Source organism: Bufo bufo, chromosome 6 (genome assembly GCF_905171765.1).
Source record: "Bufo bufo chromosome 6, aBufBuf1.1, whole genome shotgun sequence".
In the NCBI taxonomy this organism is placed as follows: Eukaryota; Metazoa; Chordata; class Amphibia; order Anura; family Bufonidae; genus Bufo; species Bufo bufo.
In genome coordinates this window covers 438,136,812-438,154,512 of record NC_053394.1, presented here as the reverse complement: position 1 = coordinate 438,154,512, position 17,701 = coordinate 438,136,812, and the positions used below count along the sequence as shown (strand labels likewise).

At 50.5% G+C, this 17,701-nt stretch overlaps 1 protein-coding gene across 2 annotated transcripts in view; it reads left to right on the top strand.

Annotated features, from left to right (window-relative positions):
* The first annotated feature begins 1,350 nt into the window (after positions 1–1,350).
* Positions 1,351–17,701, top strand: part of ATAD5 (ATPase family AAA domain containing 5) — a 31,332-nt gene continuing 14,981 nt past the window's right edge. The window contains exons 1-15 of one of the 2 annotated variants that reach the window (XM_040435869.1): positions 1,351–1,470; positions 3,768–5,161; positions 5,479–5,569; positions 5,660–5,791; positions 5,875–5,983; positions 6,327–6,387; positions 6,870–7,048; positions 9,311–9,468; positions 10,676–10,829; positions 10,907–11,206; positions 11,300–11,396; positions 11,477–11,559; positions 11,639–11,778; positions 12,093–12,243; positions 12,353–12,523. In XM_040435869.1, the coding sequence (XP_040291803.1) occupies positions 1,420–1,470; positions 3,768–5,161; positions 5,479–5,569; positions 5,660–5,791; positions 5,875–5,983; positions 6,327–6,387; positions 6,870–7,048; positions 9,311–9,468; positions 10,676–10,829; positions 10,907–11,206; positions 11,300–11,396; positions 11,477–11,559; positions 11,639–11,778; positions 12,093–12,243; positions 12,353–12,523 (3,271 nt within the window). In that variant the 5' untranslated portion in view covers positions 1,351–1,419. Of the gene's footprint in view, positions 1,471–3,767; positions 5,162–5,478; positions 5,570–5,659; positions 5,792–5,874; positions 5,984–6,326; positions 6,388–6,869; positions 7,049–9,310; positions 9,469–10,675; positions 10,830–10,903; positions 11,207–11,299; positions 11,397–11,476; positions 11,560–11,638; positions 11,779–12,092; positions 12,244–12,352; positions 12,524–17,701 lie in introns of both variants that reach the window. The other variant, XM_040435868.1, reaches the window with a different exon arrangement.

The following is a 17,701-nucleotide window of genomic DNA, read 5'->3' as shown; positions in this document are numbered from 1 at the left end:
CGGATCCGTGAATGTGAACGTTTGTTCCTCTCCTTGGTGGATCTTCACTGTGTGCACGGTGCTCGAACCTCCGCAGAGGGATCGTCGTGATGAGGCTATCCCTGCTGGGACCCCCACACGAGTGGAGCAGGCGGGACCCCCACACGAGTGGAGCAGGCGGGACCCCCACACGAGTGGAGCAGGCGGGACCCCCACACGAGTGGCGCAGGCGGGACCCCCACACGAGTGGCACAGGCAGGGCCCCCACACTAGTGGCGCAGGCGGGGCCCCCACACGAGTGGCGCAGGCGGGGCCCCCACACGAGTGGCGCAGGCGGGACCCCCACACGAGTGGCATGGCGCGGGGGGGACCCCCTCAAGAGTGGCATGGCACAGGGGGGACCCCCTCAAGAGTGGCGCAGGGGGGACCCCCACACGAGTGGCGCAGGCGGGACCCCCACACGAGTGGCGCAGGGGGGACCCCCTCAAGAGTGGCGCAGGGGGGACCCCCTCAAGAGTGGCGCAGGGGGGACCCCCTCAAGAGTGGCGCAGGGGGGACCCCCTCAAGAGTGGAGCAGACGGTACCCCCACACGAGTGGCGCAGGCGGGACCCCCACACGAGTGGAGCAGGCGGGACCCCCACACGAGTGGCACAGGGGGGGACCCCCTCAAGAGTGGAGCAGGCGGGACCCCCACACGAGTGGCACAGGGGGGACCCCCTCAAGAGTGGCACAGGCGGGACCCCCACACGAGTGGCACAGGGGGGGACCCCCTCAAGAGTGGCACAGGCGGGACCCCCTCAAGAGTGGAGCAGACGGTACCCCCACACGAGTGGCGCAGGCGGGACCCCCACACGAGTGGCGCAGGCGGGACCCCCACACGAGTGGCGCAGGCAGGTGTCCCATCTAGCAGAAGCGCCTGGTGTTCATGTACTGAGCACTGCGCCCCCTAGCGTCCATAGACTCCAAATACACGGTACAAATGCAGCAGAGCTGAGCTCCAGGGACAGAATATAACCTTACAGAGGGAGCAACAATCGGGAAACTGTCTAATGCACATTCTGCCCGGCAGGGCCACACGGGGCGAGTGACCCGACAGACACCGGGCGAGGGGCGAGTGGCGAGTGGTGAGTGGTGACCCGCCGGCGCCGCCGACTGCGAGTGGATCTGTTTTGGCGCCAGGTCCTCTCAGTTCGTTTCTTTACCTCTTCAGCGGGTGACGCGAGACGCTGATTGGACGTCCACCAATAGGAAACAAGTGTGTTCGCAGATCCACCAATCAGGAGCAAGTAGCAGGTGGCCTCAGCCAATGGGAAGTGGAGGCTGCAGGGCGGGCTGAGGCTGCGCTTTGGTCACGTGACTTTGGCCTTCGCGCGGGAAGTTTTGTACCGGAGAGACTGAGATGAGGTGACCGGAGCTGATCCCCCCCCCCCCTCACCGCTATGGTCGGGGTGCTCGCCGTGTCCGCCCCGCTGGAGGACTACACCGTGCAGGTGAGCGCGCCGCTTATGACAGCTACCGTCCTCCGTCATAGCCCCCTCTATTATTCCTCCTGTCCACCCGGTCATAGCCCCTCTATTATTCCTCCTGTCCCCGGTCATAGCCCCCTCTATTATACCTCCTGTCCCCCCTGTCATAGCCCCCTCTATTATACCTCCTGTCCCCCCTGTCATAGCCCCTCTATTATACCTCCTGTCCCCCCTGTCATAGCCCCTCTATTATACCTTCTGTCCCCGGTCATAGCCCCCTCTATTATACCTCCTGTCCCCCCTGTCATAGCTCCTCTATTATACCTCCTGTCCCCCCGGTCATAGCCCCCTCTATTATACCTCCTGTCCCCCCTGTCATAGCCCCTCTATTATACCTCCTGTCCCCCTGGTCATAGCCCCCTCTATTATACCTCCTGTCCCCCCTGTCATAGCTCCTCTATTATACCTCCTGTCCCCCCGGTCATAGCCCCCTCTATTATACCTCCTGTCCCCCCCGGTCATAGCCCCTCTATTATACCTCCTGTCCCCCCGGTCATAGCCCCTCTATTATACCTCCTGTCCCCCCGGTCATAGCTCCTCTATTATTCCTCCTGTCCACTCGGTCATAGCCCCTCTATTATACCTCCTGTCCCCCCCGGTCATAGCCCCTCTATTATACCTCCTGTCCCCCCCCCCGATCATAGCCCCTCTATTATACCTCCTGTCCCCCCCGGTCATAGCCCCCTCTATTATACCTCCTGTCCCCCCGGTCATAGCCCCCTCTATTATACCTCCTGTCCCCCCGGTCATAGCTCCTCTATTATTCCTCCTGTCCACTCGGTCATAGCCCCTCTATTATACCTCCTGTCCCCCCTGTCATAGCCCCTCTATTATACCTCCTGTCCCCCCTGTCATAGCTCCTCTATTATACCTCCTGTCCCCCCGGTCATAGCCCCCTCTATTATACCTCCTGTCCCCCCGGTCATAGCTCCTCTATTATTCCTCCTGTCCACTCGGTCATAGCCCCTCTATTATACCTCCTGTCCCCCCCGGTCATAGCCCCTCTATTATACCTCCTGTCCCCCCCGATCATAGCCCCTCTATTATACCTCCTGTCCCCCCCGGTCATAGCCCCCTCTATTATACCTCCTGTCCCCCCGGTCATAGCCCCCTCTATTATACCTCCTGTCCCCCCGGTCATAGCTCCTCTATTATTCCTCCTGTCCACTCGGTCATAGCCCCTCTATTATACCTCCTGTCCCCCCGGTCATAGCCCCTCTATTATACCTCCTGTCCCCCCGGTCATAGCCCCTCTATTATACCTCCTGTCCCCCCGGTCATAGCCCCCTCTATTATTCCTCCTGTCCACCCGGTCATAGCCCCCTCTATTATACCTCCTGTCCCCCCGGTCATAGCCCCCTCTATTATACCTCCTGTCCCCGGGCATAGCCCCCTCTATTATACCTCCTGTCCCCCCTGTCATAGCCCCTCTATTATACCTCCTGTCCCCCCTGTCATAGCCCCTCTATTATACCTCCTGTCCCCCCCTGTCATAGCCCCTCTATTATACCTCCTGTCCCCCCCGATCATAGCCCCTCTATTATACCTCCTGTCCCCCCCGGTCATAGCCCCTCTATTATACCTCCTGTCCCCCCCGATCATAGCCCCTCTATTATACCTCCTGTCCCCCCGATCATAGCCCCTCTATTATACCTCCTGTCCCCCCCGGTCATAGCCCCTCTATTATACCTCCTGTCCCCCCCGATCATAGCCCCTCTATTATACCTCCTGTCCCCCCAGTCATAGCCCCCTCTATTATACCTCCTGTCCCCGGTCATAGCCCCCTCTATTATACCTCCTGTCCCCCCCCGATCATAGCCCCTCTATTATACCTCCTGTCCCCCCCGATCATAGCCCCTCTATTATACCTCCTGTCCCCCCCGATCATAGCCCCTCTATTATACGTCATAACCCCTCTATTATACCTCCTGTCCCCCCGGTCATAGCCCCCTCTATTATACCTCCTGTCCCCCCCCGGTCATAACCCCTCTATTATACCTCCTGTCCCCCCCCCGGTCATAACCCCTCTATTATACCTCCTGTCCCCCCGGTCATAGCCCCCTCTATTATACCTCCTGTCCCCCCGATCATAGCCCCTCTATTATACCTCCTGTCCCCCCCGATCATAGCCCCTCTATTATACCTCCTGTCCCCCCCGGTCATAACCCCTCTATTATACCTCCTGTCCCCCCGGTCATAGCCCCCTCTATTATACCTCCAGTCACAGCCCCTCAGTTATAATGGTTGCTCTCTTATTACAGCCTTGTAAGAAACAACGGAAGGATGACGATCCCCTGAGTAAACCCATCACTAACTACTTCTCGCCTGTGTCCAGGAGCGGTGAGAAGGGGCTGACCTCTCCGAAGAGCAGCAGCATAGCCGACTACTTCATCAGAAGCTCCCCGACTCCCAGTGACAAGACCGCCGTCATCACCAAGGACACGCCCTCAACCCCGCCGACAGGCTCTTCTAAACCGGCCAGCAGGATAGGGAAGCGCACCAAACTGGTCAAGAGGCTGAGTGATGTGGCGCCCCCTGCTGGCGGTAGACACAGCGGCATTATGGGTAGTGACACTGCCGCTCTACTAGCGGATATCTGTGGTCGGACCGCAGACCTGGCCGGTGATGATGTCATGTTTCAGTCAGAAACCTCCGATGGGGGAGGCATGTCTAAACCTCGAAGGGGGCAAAGCCTGAAGAGGAGGGACATGGGGGAGGGGCAGGTTATTGGGGAGCCACCAAATCAACAACCACTGCCCATAAGATCTAGTGTTTCATCAGAAGTGGACTCCAGCCTTGAGGTCCACGCCGACAACACCTCCGACAACCCTGCCACTTTAACCATATCGTTTGAGGATTTCATGAAAAGCCAAGAAGAGAAAGATCAGTCTGAATGCAGTTCGGTGGATTCCTCAGGCGGTGACCCCAAGATGGCGCAGCTGCCCTCTCCTAAGATGGTGATCGTCCAGGCGCAGGTTCACCTCTCGCCACCTCTGCCGGAACAAAAATCTACAAACATTGCTTCCATCTTTAAGAAGCAGAAAGTCGGCATTAAGAAGGCGAGCACGCCGCCCCCCGAGTGTCAGCAGGTCGGCCATCTTCTCCCCAAGAGGAGGTCCAACGTGGTCATACAAGAGGAAGATCTGGAATTAGCCGTGATCGATGTGGAGCACAGAAAACCCACCAAAAAGAAGTCCACCCCGGCCGAAAGGCAGCAGTTCATGAACGCCTTCCGACAAGCAGCCGAACCATCGAAACCCAACGCTAAGAAGAATCCCGCCAGAAAGAAAGATCTCAAGGAAGCAACGGAGAACCAGCAAGAACTGGAAGCCGAGGAGCAGGCGCCCGACAAAGTGGTCACTGAGAACAAGGCTGAGGAGACAGACAAGCCCTCGAAATTAAAGAGGAAGAAGAAGAAGCCTCCTCCAAGCCCAGAATCGTCTGGGCCGGCACCCCCGCTTCACTGCAGTCCTGTCTTAAGGAGGAGTTTAAGGAGTCAGAAGTCGACTCCCGCCAGAAAGTCCCCAGAGAGGCCATCAGCAGAGAGTCCCATACTGATGTCCACCCCAAAAGTGAGAGCTCCCTGCCAAAGAAGTGATGATGTCTACAAATCTGAGGTCCTGACCATGCCGTCTGACACAGAGTCCCCCATCAGGTACCGTGGAGCTTGTGCCCGAGTGCGGGGGTGGCGGGTTCAGTGCCGCCCCCTCCTGAGGACGTACGTGTGCAGGGGAAGCGTAGCCTGGCGACGTACATGTATAATATCCTCAGTCTGACAACTGCTTAGGTGTCAGCCTCTTGTCTGCTGAGGGGTGGTGCAGCCCCCTGCAGCGGATCCTGTAAGGATCAGAGTGCTGTCTGATTCGTACATTATAAGCCCCCCCTCCTCACGGGCCCCCTATGTATAACAGCGCAGGCAGCCCCCAGATCAGCCGTCGCTGCCGCCTTCATTCCACTGTTTCTGATTTTTAGAATGAGATTTACACGAGTGACGAGGAGAAATAACAGGAGGCGACCCGGATCATGCTCTGGCGAAGAAGCGTTCCTGCCGGGATGTAATAAGGTTCGTGTCATACAAGTGGTACCGGTGCTCGAACGCGCTGACGGCTGGCGCTCGAACGCGCTGACGGCTGGCGCTCGTTTCTATAAACAGGTTTCTGAAATCTCCAAGAAAATCAGCAGAGCCAAGCAGCTTCTCGAGAAAGCAAAAGCCATCCAGCAGAACCTGGGAAAAGCAGAGACCCCTCAGAGGAGGTCCACACGGCAGAAGAGCCGTGGCACACAGGTATCCCGCACCCTCAGGCGTGACATTGGCCACATGTGATGTAGGATTACGCAGAAGTGTCATGGTCACTTTCTTCCTTGCAGGAACCCATAGACGATATCAGCCGCCAGAAAATCGTGCAAAAGACGGCAAATCTCAGAAGTCTAAACGATGTTTTGGGAAAGAAAGCGAAAACCAAGAGTCTTCCTTCTGGTAATGAGCAGTGGCATGTTCCTAAGCAAACTCCAGCTGCTGCAGAACCTCCTTATAAAGGGTTTAGTAGAAGTAATTGTAATGCCTGGGGTTGGCCTAGTGCGGCGACTCCTGCGAGGCACTGGAGTAGCATAGGTCTTCATATCACAAGACTCCTTGGAGCAGTGAGGCGTCCGCGGCACTTGGAGGTTCTGCAGCAGCTCCTGGGGTTTCGCTGTGGCAGAGCCGGAGTGTTGTAGGGTACAGGCTGCTGATGGGGGTCACCAGTGGAAGTTATGTTATGGAAACTATGGTGAATTTTACTTGACTTTTTTTTTTTTTTTTTTTTTTTTTTTTTTTTAAGCTCATAAGAAAGAAGTGAAGAAGAAAGAGGTTAAAGGTGGAGTCATCACTATTGAGGATGGGTACGTGAGGATGGGCAGTAGTCTCCGGTCGTAGCTCTACCACGGGTGGGATATGAGGACCCCCCACCCTGCATTGTGTTTCTGAATTCTGGGTTCCAGTCTTTAAATAGATTGTGCTGTGCTTTGATGTTGACGACCTTTGCTCAATCTCAGATTGGGGGAGGTCTGGAGACGCTGAGCGCCGCATCCTCTTCACTGTTAACCGTCTCGATGGCAGCGGCGACACAGTGTAATTACACCTTCCGATTACGTGAATTACACAGTGCCACCGCTACAACCCCGACACCAAGCCGGTTAAACGTGAAGAGGATGCGACACTCGACCTTTACTAACAGCTGATCGGCAGGTTGTCGGACCCCCGCAGATTTGATATTGACGACTTATCCTAACAGTAGGTCATTAACATCTGAGCACTGCACAGCCCCTTTAGGGTGCATGCTGTGTGTGGAGGGAATGTCGCTGTAACCACGTTTATGTTTCAGTTCTGAGGCCTCTGAAAACTCTCAAGATGATGAGCAGTTTAAAGCCAAGAGAGAATTCCTTATGAGCGGCTTACCAGATTCTCTGAAGAGACAGATCGCAAGAACCTCTGCCATGATGGAGGCTTATTCTGTGTCTGGGTCCGCTTTCCAGAGGGTCCTCCATGTGCAGCAGAGGGACGGTAAGTGACACCATTACGTGGTTAGAAACGCAGCTTAACCTGTTTGCTACCAGCGCCGTACGCTGCTGGAGCGATGTGTAAACATGGCGCCAGCTCGCACGTACAGCGGGCGCCATGGCCGGCAGGTCTTTGCTGTTTTTATACAACCTATTAGACCAACAAGATGTTGGTAAGATGCATGACATCACATAAAAAAACCTAAAGACCCGTAGGGACACACATACAAAAAATATGAAACTTTATTAGGTAATTAAAGACAAATAATTACAACAACACATGATTAGAGACAAATATCTAAAAGGTAAAGCAGCAGCAATACAGGTAGTGGCTCACCTGCTGACTGACAAGGTATAAGCACAAGGGCAAATGAGCAATAACAAATAGTATACCAATGATCTCCTGGAAACTATCTCATAATCCCAAATGCCTTATGTGCAAAACTCCATACAAGGTACCAGTAGGAAACCATCAATGGATGAAAGGGACAGAAAATACCTGGGATATGGTAAAGTACAGGGATCCAACCTTGAGTCAGCTGTGAGAACACTCCGACGCACGTTTCGCTCCACTTCTTCAAGGGACGTATCTGATTTGAACACTCAGCCACATTATATACACAGACGTGTCCACATAGGTATAGTATTTTAAATACATTGTAATAGAGAGTGGAGTTAACAAAACCAGCATGTGATATATCTTAAATAGTAAAATACTTTATAAATCGTGCTAAATACACAGCATACTAGCCAATCTATTTACATGGGTGACCAACAATCAAAGGACATCAGCATTCATACATGATTACTTCTTTTGACACATTATGCACTATGAGGTGCTCCAGTGTAATATGTACATATATAAATACATTTTCTGCTGTTTTTATACAGCAGAGACCTGCGGCTAATTACCGTGACCGGCAATAATGCCTATCACTGTAATTAAAGGCTTTAGATGCCGTGATAAAGCAAGATCACGGCATCTAAATGCGCAAAAACCCAGGATTCGGGCATTGGTAGTTGTGCTGAACACTGTAAGCCTTGCTGAACAGGCTTATAGTGTTCATGCTGCAATTCTTATTTTGGCCACCAGATGGCAGGCCAGGATAAGAAATGAGCAACTTCTAGTTCTAAATGCCATTTTAAAAATCCAAAATTAAAAAAACATTATTTATAGGCTCATATATTAGCTTCAAAATCATCACAAAAAATGTAAAATATAAAAGTTTAAATCGCCCCCCCTTTCCGTATAATTAAAAAATAAATACCTAAATAACAATAAATATAAACATCATGGGTATCATCGCGACCAAAAACGCCCAAACTGATGATCTATCCATCTGATCGGCGGAGGTCTGACACCCGGGAACCCTGCCGATCAGCTGTTTGAGAAGGCAGAGGTGCTGACAGTAGCGCCGCTGCCTTCTCACTGTTTACCGCAGGCCCAGTGACGTCACGACTAGTATTAATGTCCTGGGCGGGGCTAAGCTCTGTTCACTTGAATGGAGCTTAGCCCCGCCAGGCCATTAATAGATCATCAGTTTAAAAAAACTGCAGAACCCCTTTAAATTTATTTTTACACTATTTAGACATAAAACCCCTACACATATGGGGTATCGTTGTAATCGTACTGACCCAGAGAATGAAGGTCATGGGTCAGTTTTGCCCAAAATAAAAAACGCTGTCGGAACAAAACCCGTAAAATGCTGGAGGAATTGCGTTGTTTTTTTTTCCAATTCCACCCCATTTGGAATTTTATTTTATTTTTTTACTGCTACCCACTACATTTTATGCCATAATTAATGGTGGCATTACAAAGTACAACTAGTCCCGCAAAAAATAAGTCCTCATACAGCTATGTGACCGGAAATATAAAAAAGTTATGGCTCAAGGAAATAGGGAAGAAAAAGGAAAACGAAAAAATCGCCGGTAGCCTAAGGGTTAAGAGTAGTAGACCTCTACCTGGTCTTGTGCACCCAGGATGAAATATATGGGGGGTGCAAGGTATTTTGTTATATGGGTCCTGTTTGTGCCGAGTTCAGCTTCGTATTTTGATACGATGGCGAGGCCACGTAATTCTCATGATATTTGCAGGAACTCTGAGCCTATATTAACGTAGTTTATAAAAGAATCGGGTTCGGATGCGATCCAAACCAGATTCACTCAAATATGAAAATATTTATCCCATACGGCGAATGGCGTAACAGGAAAAAAAATGAGTCTCAGATTCACCATATTTTCATGGCTTCTCTCGCTGATTCTGCAGGTTGTCCCATGTGGAGCTTGGCCATGCCTTGCTGCCGTCTGCTGACTACTTTCTCGCCGTCGCGCGGCAGTGTGCTGGATATTCTGCGCGTCCCGCTCTCTCTCGGTGATGTCACCTGTGTAAAATCGAAGTCTGCCGTCCAGACGCTCCCTGCACTGGTTAGTATGCCCCAAAGCATGGCGAACGAGTGATGTCACAGGAGTGCCAGCTGCTGCTGCCTGCTGTCATTACACACACGAAATATACAGGAACGCTGCGGAGCTATGGTGATGGGATCACGGGTCTTGTGCTATCGGGCCCCCAGAGCCTGTGACACTCCACAGCCATGGATTTACCTCCTAACATTAAAACTGGAAAAACCTTCCCAAAAATGTCACTTTTTTTATTGTAGATTTTTAGTGTGTCTGCAGTAAATCTTGTTGGCGCACAACTGCAAGGTTTAACCCCTTAAGGACCACTGTGTTCCAGCAGTCATAACTTTTTTTTCTTTTTTTTTCTTTATTTTACGTGATTAGTTGTAGGTTTTTAGGGACCATTTTGGGGAATATAGAGTATAGTCAATAACCATTTTATTTTTAGGGGGGGAGCAATGACATTTGTGACGTTCACTGTGTAAATAACATAACTTTATTATGTGGTCAGTACATCGATGCCACATTTCTATAAATTTTTTATGATTTTCTTTCCTCCTGCAGACTGTCAGCTCCTCCTCCAGATTGAAGGGCGGCTGGTGTAGCTGCTCCTATCTCTGGATCGGTAGCAGCTAGATACATGGGCATTGTATTGTTTGAAAGCTGGCATTCCAAGCTTTCAAACAATACCAGAACCACAGTATTTTTTTCATGACATGGGAAGATATCGCTGTTAGACCTCGGGATGCAGTGAATGCACCTTCTTTCTAACAGTGATATCTCCTGCTCATGTTGTGCTAATGTTGTCTTTTGTTGAAAAGCCTGGAATGTCAGCTTTTCAGGAGATAGCTGCTACCAATCAGGAGATATGAGCGGCTAAAACAGACCCCCCCCCCCTCCCCCCACCTCACCTCTCAGCTCGGGCAGAACATTTAAGTGCTTTCCCCACAGCCCGAAATGAGCTCAAGGAAGACTTCGGTGGTTAAAGAGGTTGTCCAGAATTAGTTTTTCTTTCAGAAACAGTGCCACATCTGTCCACAGGTGGCTTCAGACTCCATGGACAGGAGTGGCGGTATTCCTGGAAGAAACCCTGGCCTACCTAAAACTAGGCAGTAAGTCCTTTAGATGGAGAACCTCTGCCTGTCCTAGAATAGGGGGGTGACCCAACGTGGAGGACCAGTGAGAAGGGCCGGACCTGCATCTATCAGAGGTTTCTGGGGGTTATGCCTTGCAGGTCACCAGGAGACGGCTCTTCTCCGAGGTCATCCGTGACTGTCTGCTTGAAGAGATTCGATGGTACAATCCACAATTCCCAGTCAGACGATTCTTGAAGCAATTCCTCACAAGGCAGAATGATTACCTTTCCCTCCAGGAAGCACACAAGCCAGGTGAGTGGCTTCTGGCGATGGTCGCTCATGAACCAGCTAGATGGAAGTTATTAAAGTTTGTTTTATATTTTCAGCAGCAGCAAAGCAAATCGAAAAGTCTCTGAAACTGACAGATGGCGACATATCCTCTACCGACTCTGCCGTACAGGAGACTGGCAGCGGGGCAAAGCGGAAGCGAAATGATTCTCTTGGCAAAAAGTCTAAGAGGAGGAAAGCTTCTAGGAGTACAGGTGATGAGGACGAGGCACAGACTGACAGGGCTCCGGCTTCTAAGGGGCAGCTACCAAGATCTGCTCGGAGGAAGAGTAGCGGTCCGCCCACAGAGCCCGACGTGGTGATTATAAAGGAGGAGGACCACCCAACGCCGGTAGCTGAAGGTAGGTCTAGTTCTATCTTAACGGCCCCAGTGGTGATATTGAGGGATACCACAGCGGCTGAGTGCAAATAATTCCTAATATTGTCCATCTCAGATGCGGTCGGGGAGGACGTTTTGTGGACAGAAAAATATCAGCCTCAGAATTCCAGTGAATTAATAGGAAACTCTGCAGCAGTCGGACGGCTACACAGGTGATGTCATGTATCCCATTGCCGGCGCCAGGCTTCTCCTCACGCACTTCAAGGTCTCATGGTTATGGTCTATATTCCAGCTGGCTGAGGGAGTGGAAGATCAGAGCAGAGAAGGAGGAGAAGAAGAAGAATCGGATGCAGAAGACGGGAAAGGACAAGGATGGTAATGCGTGGTGCACTGGGTGGTCCCTGGTCGCACCTGTGCCTGGCAGTGATCTTCATTATTTATTCATGCTGTACAGATACCTGGAACGCCGGGGACTTCCATGACAGTGAGGAGAGTGACGAGGACTCCCTGTGTAACACTCTGCTCATCACCGGGCCCCCGGGAGTAGGTAAAACGGCCGCTGTCTACGCCTGTGCTCAGGAGCTGGGATTTAAGGTGTGTGTTCTGCACTCGTCTCTCCTCTCGTGGCCGGCTGTAAGGCTAGGGCTACACGACTACTTTTGTCGCGCAACATTTTGTTGCACCAATGTCGCGTGACAAGTTTTATAATGATAGTCTATGGTGTTGCACTGCGACATAATGCAACACGACAGTCGCAAAAAAATCTATTCAAATGGATTTTTTGCGACACCATAGACTATCATTATAAAATTTGTCGCGCGACACATGTTGCAGTGTAGTTGTGTCCTATGTGTCGCGTGACACATGTCGTCTTGTAGCCCTAGACTAATACCCAACGTGTCCTGCAGGTGTTTGAGGTGAACGCTTCTTGTCAGCGCAGTGGGCGTCAGATACTGGCACAGCTTAAAGAAGCCACACAGTCCCACCAAGTGGAGCAGCAGGGGGTGAACGCACACAAGCCCTGCTTCTTCAACAGCTCCAGCAGCACCAGGTCTCCCAGTAAGTGTATGTAGGGCGTCTGACAACCACTGGCTCCGCACTAAGCTGCGGGACTGGTCATTTCTCCTCCTGTGCTACCTTTCGTTTTATGAAAGATGTGTCTTCATAGGAAAACTGAACTCCCCGAAGAGAGTAGTCTCCTCTCCACGTAAGCCGCCTGTCTCGCCCAGAGGACCCGGCTTAAAGAAAGAACTGGCACCCAAATCCTTGGCAAACTTCTTTAAAGCGGCACTCAAGCAGAAACAAGAAGGCAAGAAAACAACCTCCGAGCTTGTCAGAGGTAAGTTTCCCCCCCCCCCCCCCCAAGACAAAGGGTCTTAGGCACTCAGTCACCAGCAGTGGTATCCACTGATACTCTGTGTATGATACTAAAGGACTTGTAGAAATCTACTGCCCCCTGTTATCAGCCATTTCAGGGGAGAGGATGACTGTAGGACAGGAGAATACAGTCTATTGCTCCCTGTTATCAGACATTTCAGGGGAGAGGATGACTGTAGGACAGGAGAATACAATCTATTGCCCCTGTTATCAGCCATTTCAGGGGAGAGGATGACTGTAGGACAGAAGAATACAGTCTATTGCCCCCTGTTATCAGACATTTCAGGGGAGAGGATGACTGTAGGACAGGAGAATACACTCTATTGCCCCCTGTTATCAGCCATTTCAGGGGAGAGGATGACTGTAGGACAGGAGAATACAGTCTATTGCTTCCTGTTATCAGCCATTTCAGGGGAGAGGATGACTGTAGGACAGGAGAATACAGTCTATTGCTTCCTGTTATCAGCCATTTCAGGGGAGAGGATGACTGTAGGACAGGAGAATACAGTCTATTGCTCCCTGTTATCAGCCATTTCAGGGGAGAGGATGACTGTAGGACAGGAGAATACAGTCTATTGCTCCCTGTTATCAGCCATTTCAGGGTAGAGGATGACTGTAGGACAGGAGAATACAGTCTATTGCTCCCTGTTATCTGCCATTTCAGGGGAGAGGATGACTGTAGGACAGGAGAATACAGTCTATTGCCCCCTGTTATCAGCCATTTCAGGGGAGAGGATGACTGTAGGACAGGAGAATACAGTCTATTGCTTCCTGTTATCAGCCATTTCAGGGGAGAGGACGACTGTAGGACAGGAGAATACAGTCTATTGTCCCCTGTTATCAGCCATTTCAGGGGAGAGGATGGCTGTAGGACAGGAGAATACAGTCTATTGCTTCCTGTTATCAGCCATTTCAGGGGAGAGGATGACTGTAGGACAGGAGAATACAGTCTATTGCCCCCTGTTATCAGCCATTTCAGGGGAGAGGATGACTGTAGGACAGGAGAATACAGTCTATTGCCCCCTGTTATCAGCCATTTCAGGGGAGAGGATGACTGTAGGACAGGAGAATACAGTCTATTGCCCCCTGTTATCAGCCATTTCAGATGAGAGGATGACTGTAGGACAGGAGAATACAATCTATTGCCCCCTGTTATCAGCCATTTCAGGGGAGAGGATGACTGTAGGACAGGAGAATACAGTCTATTGCCCCCTGTTATCAGCCATTTCAGGGGAGAGGATGACTGTAGGACAGGAGAATACAGTCTATTGCCCCCTGTTATCAGCCATTTCAGGGGAGAGGATGACTGTAGGACAGGAGAATACAGTTTATTGCCCCCTGTTATCATCCATTTTAGGGGAGAGGATGACTGTAGGACAGGAGAATACAGTCTATTGCCCCGTTATCAGCCATTTCAGGGAAGAGGATGACTGTAGGACAGGAGAATACAGTCTATTGCTCCCTGTAATCAGCCATTTCAGGGGATAGGATGACTGTAGGACAGGAGAATACAGTCTATTGCTCCCTGTTATCAGCCATTTCAGGGGAGAGGATGACTGTAGGACAGGAGAATACAGTCTATTGCCCCCTGTTATCAGCCATTTCAGGGGAGAGGATGACTGTAGGACAGGAGAATACAGTCTATTGCCCCCTGTTATCAGCCATTTCAGGGGAGAGGATGACTGTAGGACAGGAGAATACAGTCTATTGCCCCCTGTTATCAGCCATTTCAGAGGAGAGGATGACTGTAGGACAGGAGAATACAGTCTATTGCCCCTGTTATCAGCCATTTCAGAGGAGAGGATGACTGTAGGACAGGAGAATACAATCTATTGCCCCCTGTTATCAGCCATTTCAGGGGAGAGGATGACTGTAGGACAGGAGAATACAATCTATTACCCCTGTTATCAGCCATTTCAGAGGAGAGGATGACTGTAGGACAGGAGAATACAATCTATTGCCCCCTGTTATCAGCCATTTCAGGGGAGAGGATGACTGTAGGACAGGAGAATACAGTCTATTGCCCCCTGTTATCAGCCATTTCAGGGGAGAGTATGACTGTAGGACAGGAGAATACAGTTTATTGCCCCCTGTTATCATCCATTTTAGGGGAGAGGATGACTGTAGGACAGGAGAATACAGTCTATTGCCCCGTTATCAGCCATTTCAGGGAAGAGGATGACTGTAGGACAGGAGAATACAGTCTATTGCCCCGTTATCAGCCATTTCAGGGAAGAGGATGACTGTAGGACAGGAGAATACAGTCTATTGCCCCGTTATCAGCCATTTCAGAGGAGAGGATGACTGTAGGACAGGAGAATACAGTCTATTGCCCCGTTATCAGCCATTTCAGGGAAGAGGATGACTGTAGGACAGGAGAATACAGTCTATTGCTCCCTGTAATCAGCCATTTCAGGGGATAGGATGACTGTAGGACAGGAGAATACAGTCTATTGCCCCCTGTTATCAGCCATTTCAGGGGGAGGATGACTGTAGGACAGGAGAATACAGTCTATTGCCCCCTGTTATCAGCCATTTCAGAGAAGAGGGTGACTGTAGGACAGGAGAATACAGTCTATTGCCCCCTGTTATCAGCCATTTCAGGGGAGAGGGTGACTGTAGGACAGGAGAATATAATCTATTGCCCCCTGTTATCAGCCATTTCAGGGGATAGGATGACTGTAGGACAGGAGAATACAGTCTATTGCTCCCTGTTATCAGCCATTTCAGGGGAGAGGATGACTGTAGGACAGGAGAATACAGTCTATTGCCCCCTGTTATCAGCCATTTCAGGGGAGAGGATGACTGTAGGACAGGAGAATACAGTCTATTGCCCCTGTTATCAGCCATTTCAGGGGAGAGGATGACTGTAGGACAGGAGAATACAGTCTATTGCCTCCTGTTATCAGCCATTTCAGAGGAGAGGATGACTGTAGGACAGGAGAATACAGTCTATTGCTCCCTGTTATCAGCCATTTCAGGGGAGAGGATGACTGTAGGACAGGAGAATACAGTCTATTGCTCCCTGTTATCAGCCATTTCAGGGGAGAGGATGACTGTAGGACAGGAGAATACAATCTATTGCTCCCTGTTATCAGCCATTTCAGAGGAGAGGATGACTGTAGGACAGGAGAATACAGTCTATTGCTCCCTGTTATCAGCCATTTCAGAGGAGAGGATGACTGTAGGACAGGAGAATACAGTCTATTGCTTCCTGTTATCAGCCATTTCAGAGGAGAGGATGACTGTAGGACAGGAGAATACAGTCTATTGCTCCCTGTTATCAGCCATTTCAGGGGAGAGGATGACTGTAGGACAGGAGAATACAGTCTATTGCTCCCTGTTATCAGCCATTTCAGAGGAGAGGATGACTGTAGGACAGGAGAATACAGTCTATTGCCCCCTGTTATCAGCCATTTCAGGGGAGAGGATGACTGTAGGACAGGAGAATACAATCTATTGCCCCCTGTTATCAGCCATTTCAGGGGAGAGGATGACTGTAGGACAGGAGAATACAGTCGATTGCTCCCTGTTATCAGCCATTTCAGGGGAGAGGATGACTGTAGGACAGGAGAATACAGTCTATTGCCCCCTGTTATCAGCCATTTCAGGGGAGAGGATGACTGTAGGACAGGAGAATACAGTCTATTGTTCCCTGTTATCAGCCATTTCAGGGGAGAGGATGACTGTAGGACAGGAGAATACAGTCTATTGCCCCCTGTTATCAGCCATTTCAGGGGAGAGGATGACTGTAGGACAGGAGAATACAATATATTGCTCCTGTTATCAGCCATTTCAGGGGAGAGGATGACTGTAGGACAGGAGAATACAGTCTATTGCCCCCTGTTATCAGCCATTTCAGGGGAGAGGATGACTGTAGGACAGGAGAATACAGTCTATTGCCCCCTGTTATCAGCCATTTCAGGGGAGAGGATGACTGTAGGACAGGAGAATACAGTCTATTGCCCCCTGTTATCAGCCATTTCAGGGGAGAGGATGACTGTATTCTCCTGTCCTACAGTCATCCTCTCCTCTGAAATGGCTGATAACAGGGGGCAATAGACTGTATTCTCCTGTCCTACAGTCATCCTCTCCCCTGAAATGGCTGATAACAGGGGGCAATAGACTGTATTCTCCTGTCCTACAGTCATCCTCTCCCCTGAAATGGCTGATAACAGGGGGCAATAGACTGTATTCTCCTGTCCTACAGTCTATTGCTCCCTGTTATCAGCCATTTCAGGGGAGAGGATGACTGTAGGACAGGAGAATACAGTCTATTGCTCCCTGTTATCAGCCATTTCAGGGGAGAGGATGACTGTAGGACAGGAGAATACAGTCTATTGCTCCCTGTTATCAGCCATTTCAGGGGAGAGGATGACTGTAGGACAGGAGAATACAGTTTATTGCCCCCTGTTATCATCCATTTTAGGGGAGAGGATGACTGTAGGACAGGAGAATACAGTCTATTGCCCCCTGTTATCAGCCATTTCAGGGGAGAGGATGACTGTAGGACAGGAGAATACAGTCTATTGCCCCCTGTTATCAGCCATTTCAGGGGATAGGATGACTGTAGGACAGGAGAATACAGTCTATTGCTCCCTGTTATCAGCCATTTCAGGGGAGAGGATGACTGTAGGACAGGAGAATACAGTCTATTGCCCCCTGTTATCAGCCATTTCAGGGGAGAGGATGACTGTAGGACAGGAGAATACAATCTATTGCCTCCTGTTATCGGCCATTTCAGGGGAGAGGATGACTGTAGGACAGGAGAATACAGTCTATTGCTCCCTGTTATCAGCCATTTCAGGGGAGAGGATGACTGTAGGACAGGAGAATACAATCTTTTGCTCCCTGTTATCAGCCATTTCAGGGGGAGGATGACTGTAGGACAGGAGAATACAGTCTATTGCCCCCTGTTATCAGCCATTTCAGGGGAGAGGATGACTGTAGGACAGGAGAATACAATCTATTGCCCCCTGTTATCAGCCATTTCAGGGGAGAGGATGACTGTAGGACAGGAGAATACAGTCTATTGCTCCCTGTTATCAGCCATTTCAGAGGAGAGGATGACTGTAGGACAGGAGAATACAATCTATTGCTCCCTGTTATCAGCCATTTCAGGGGAGAGGATGACTGTAGG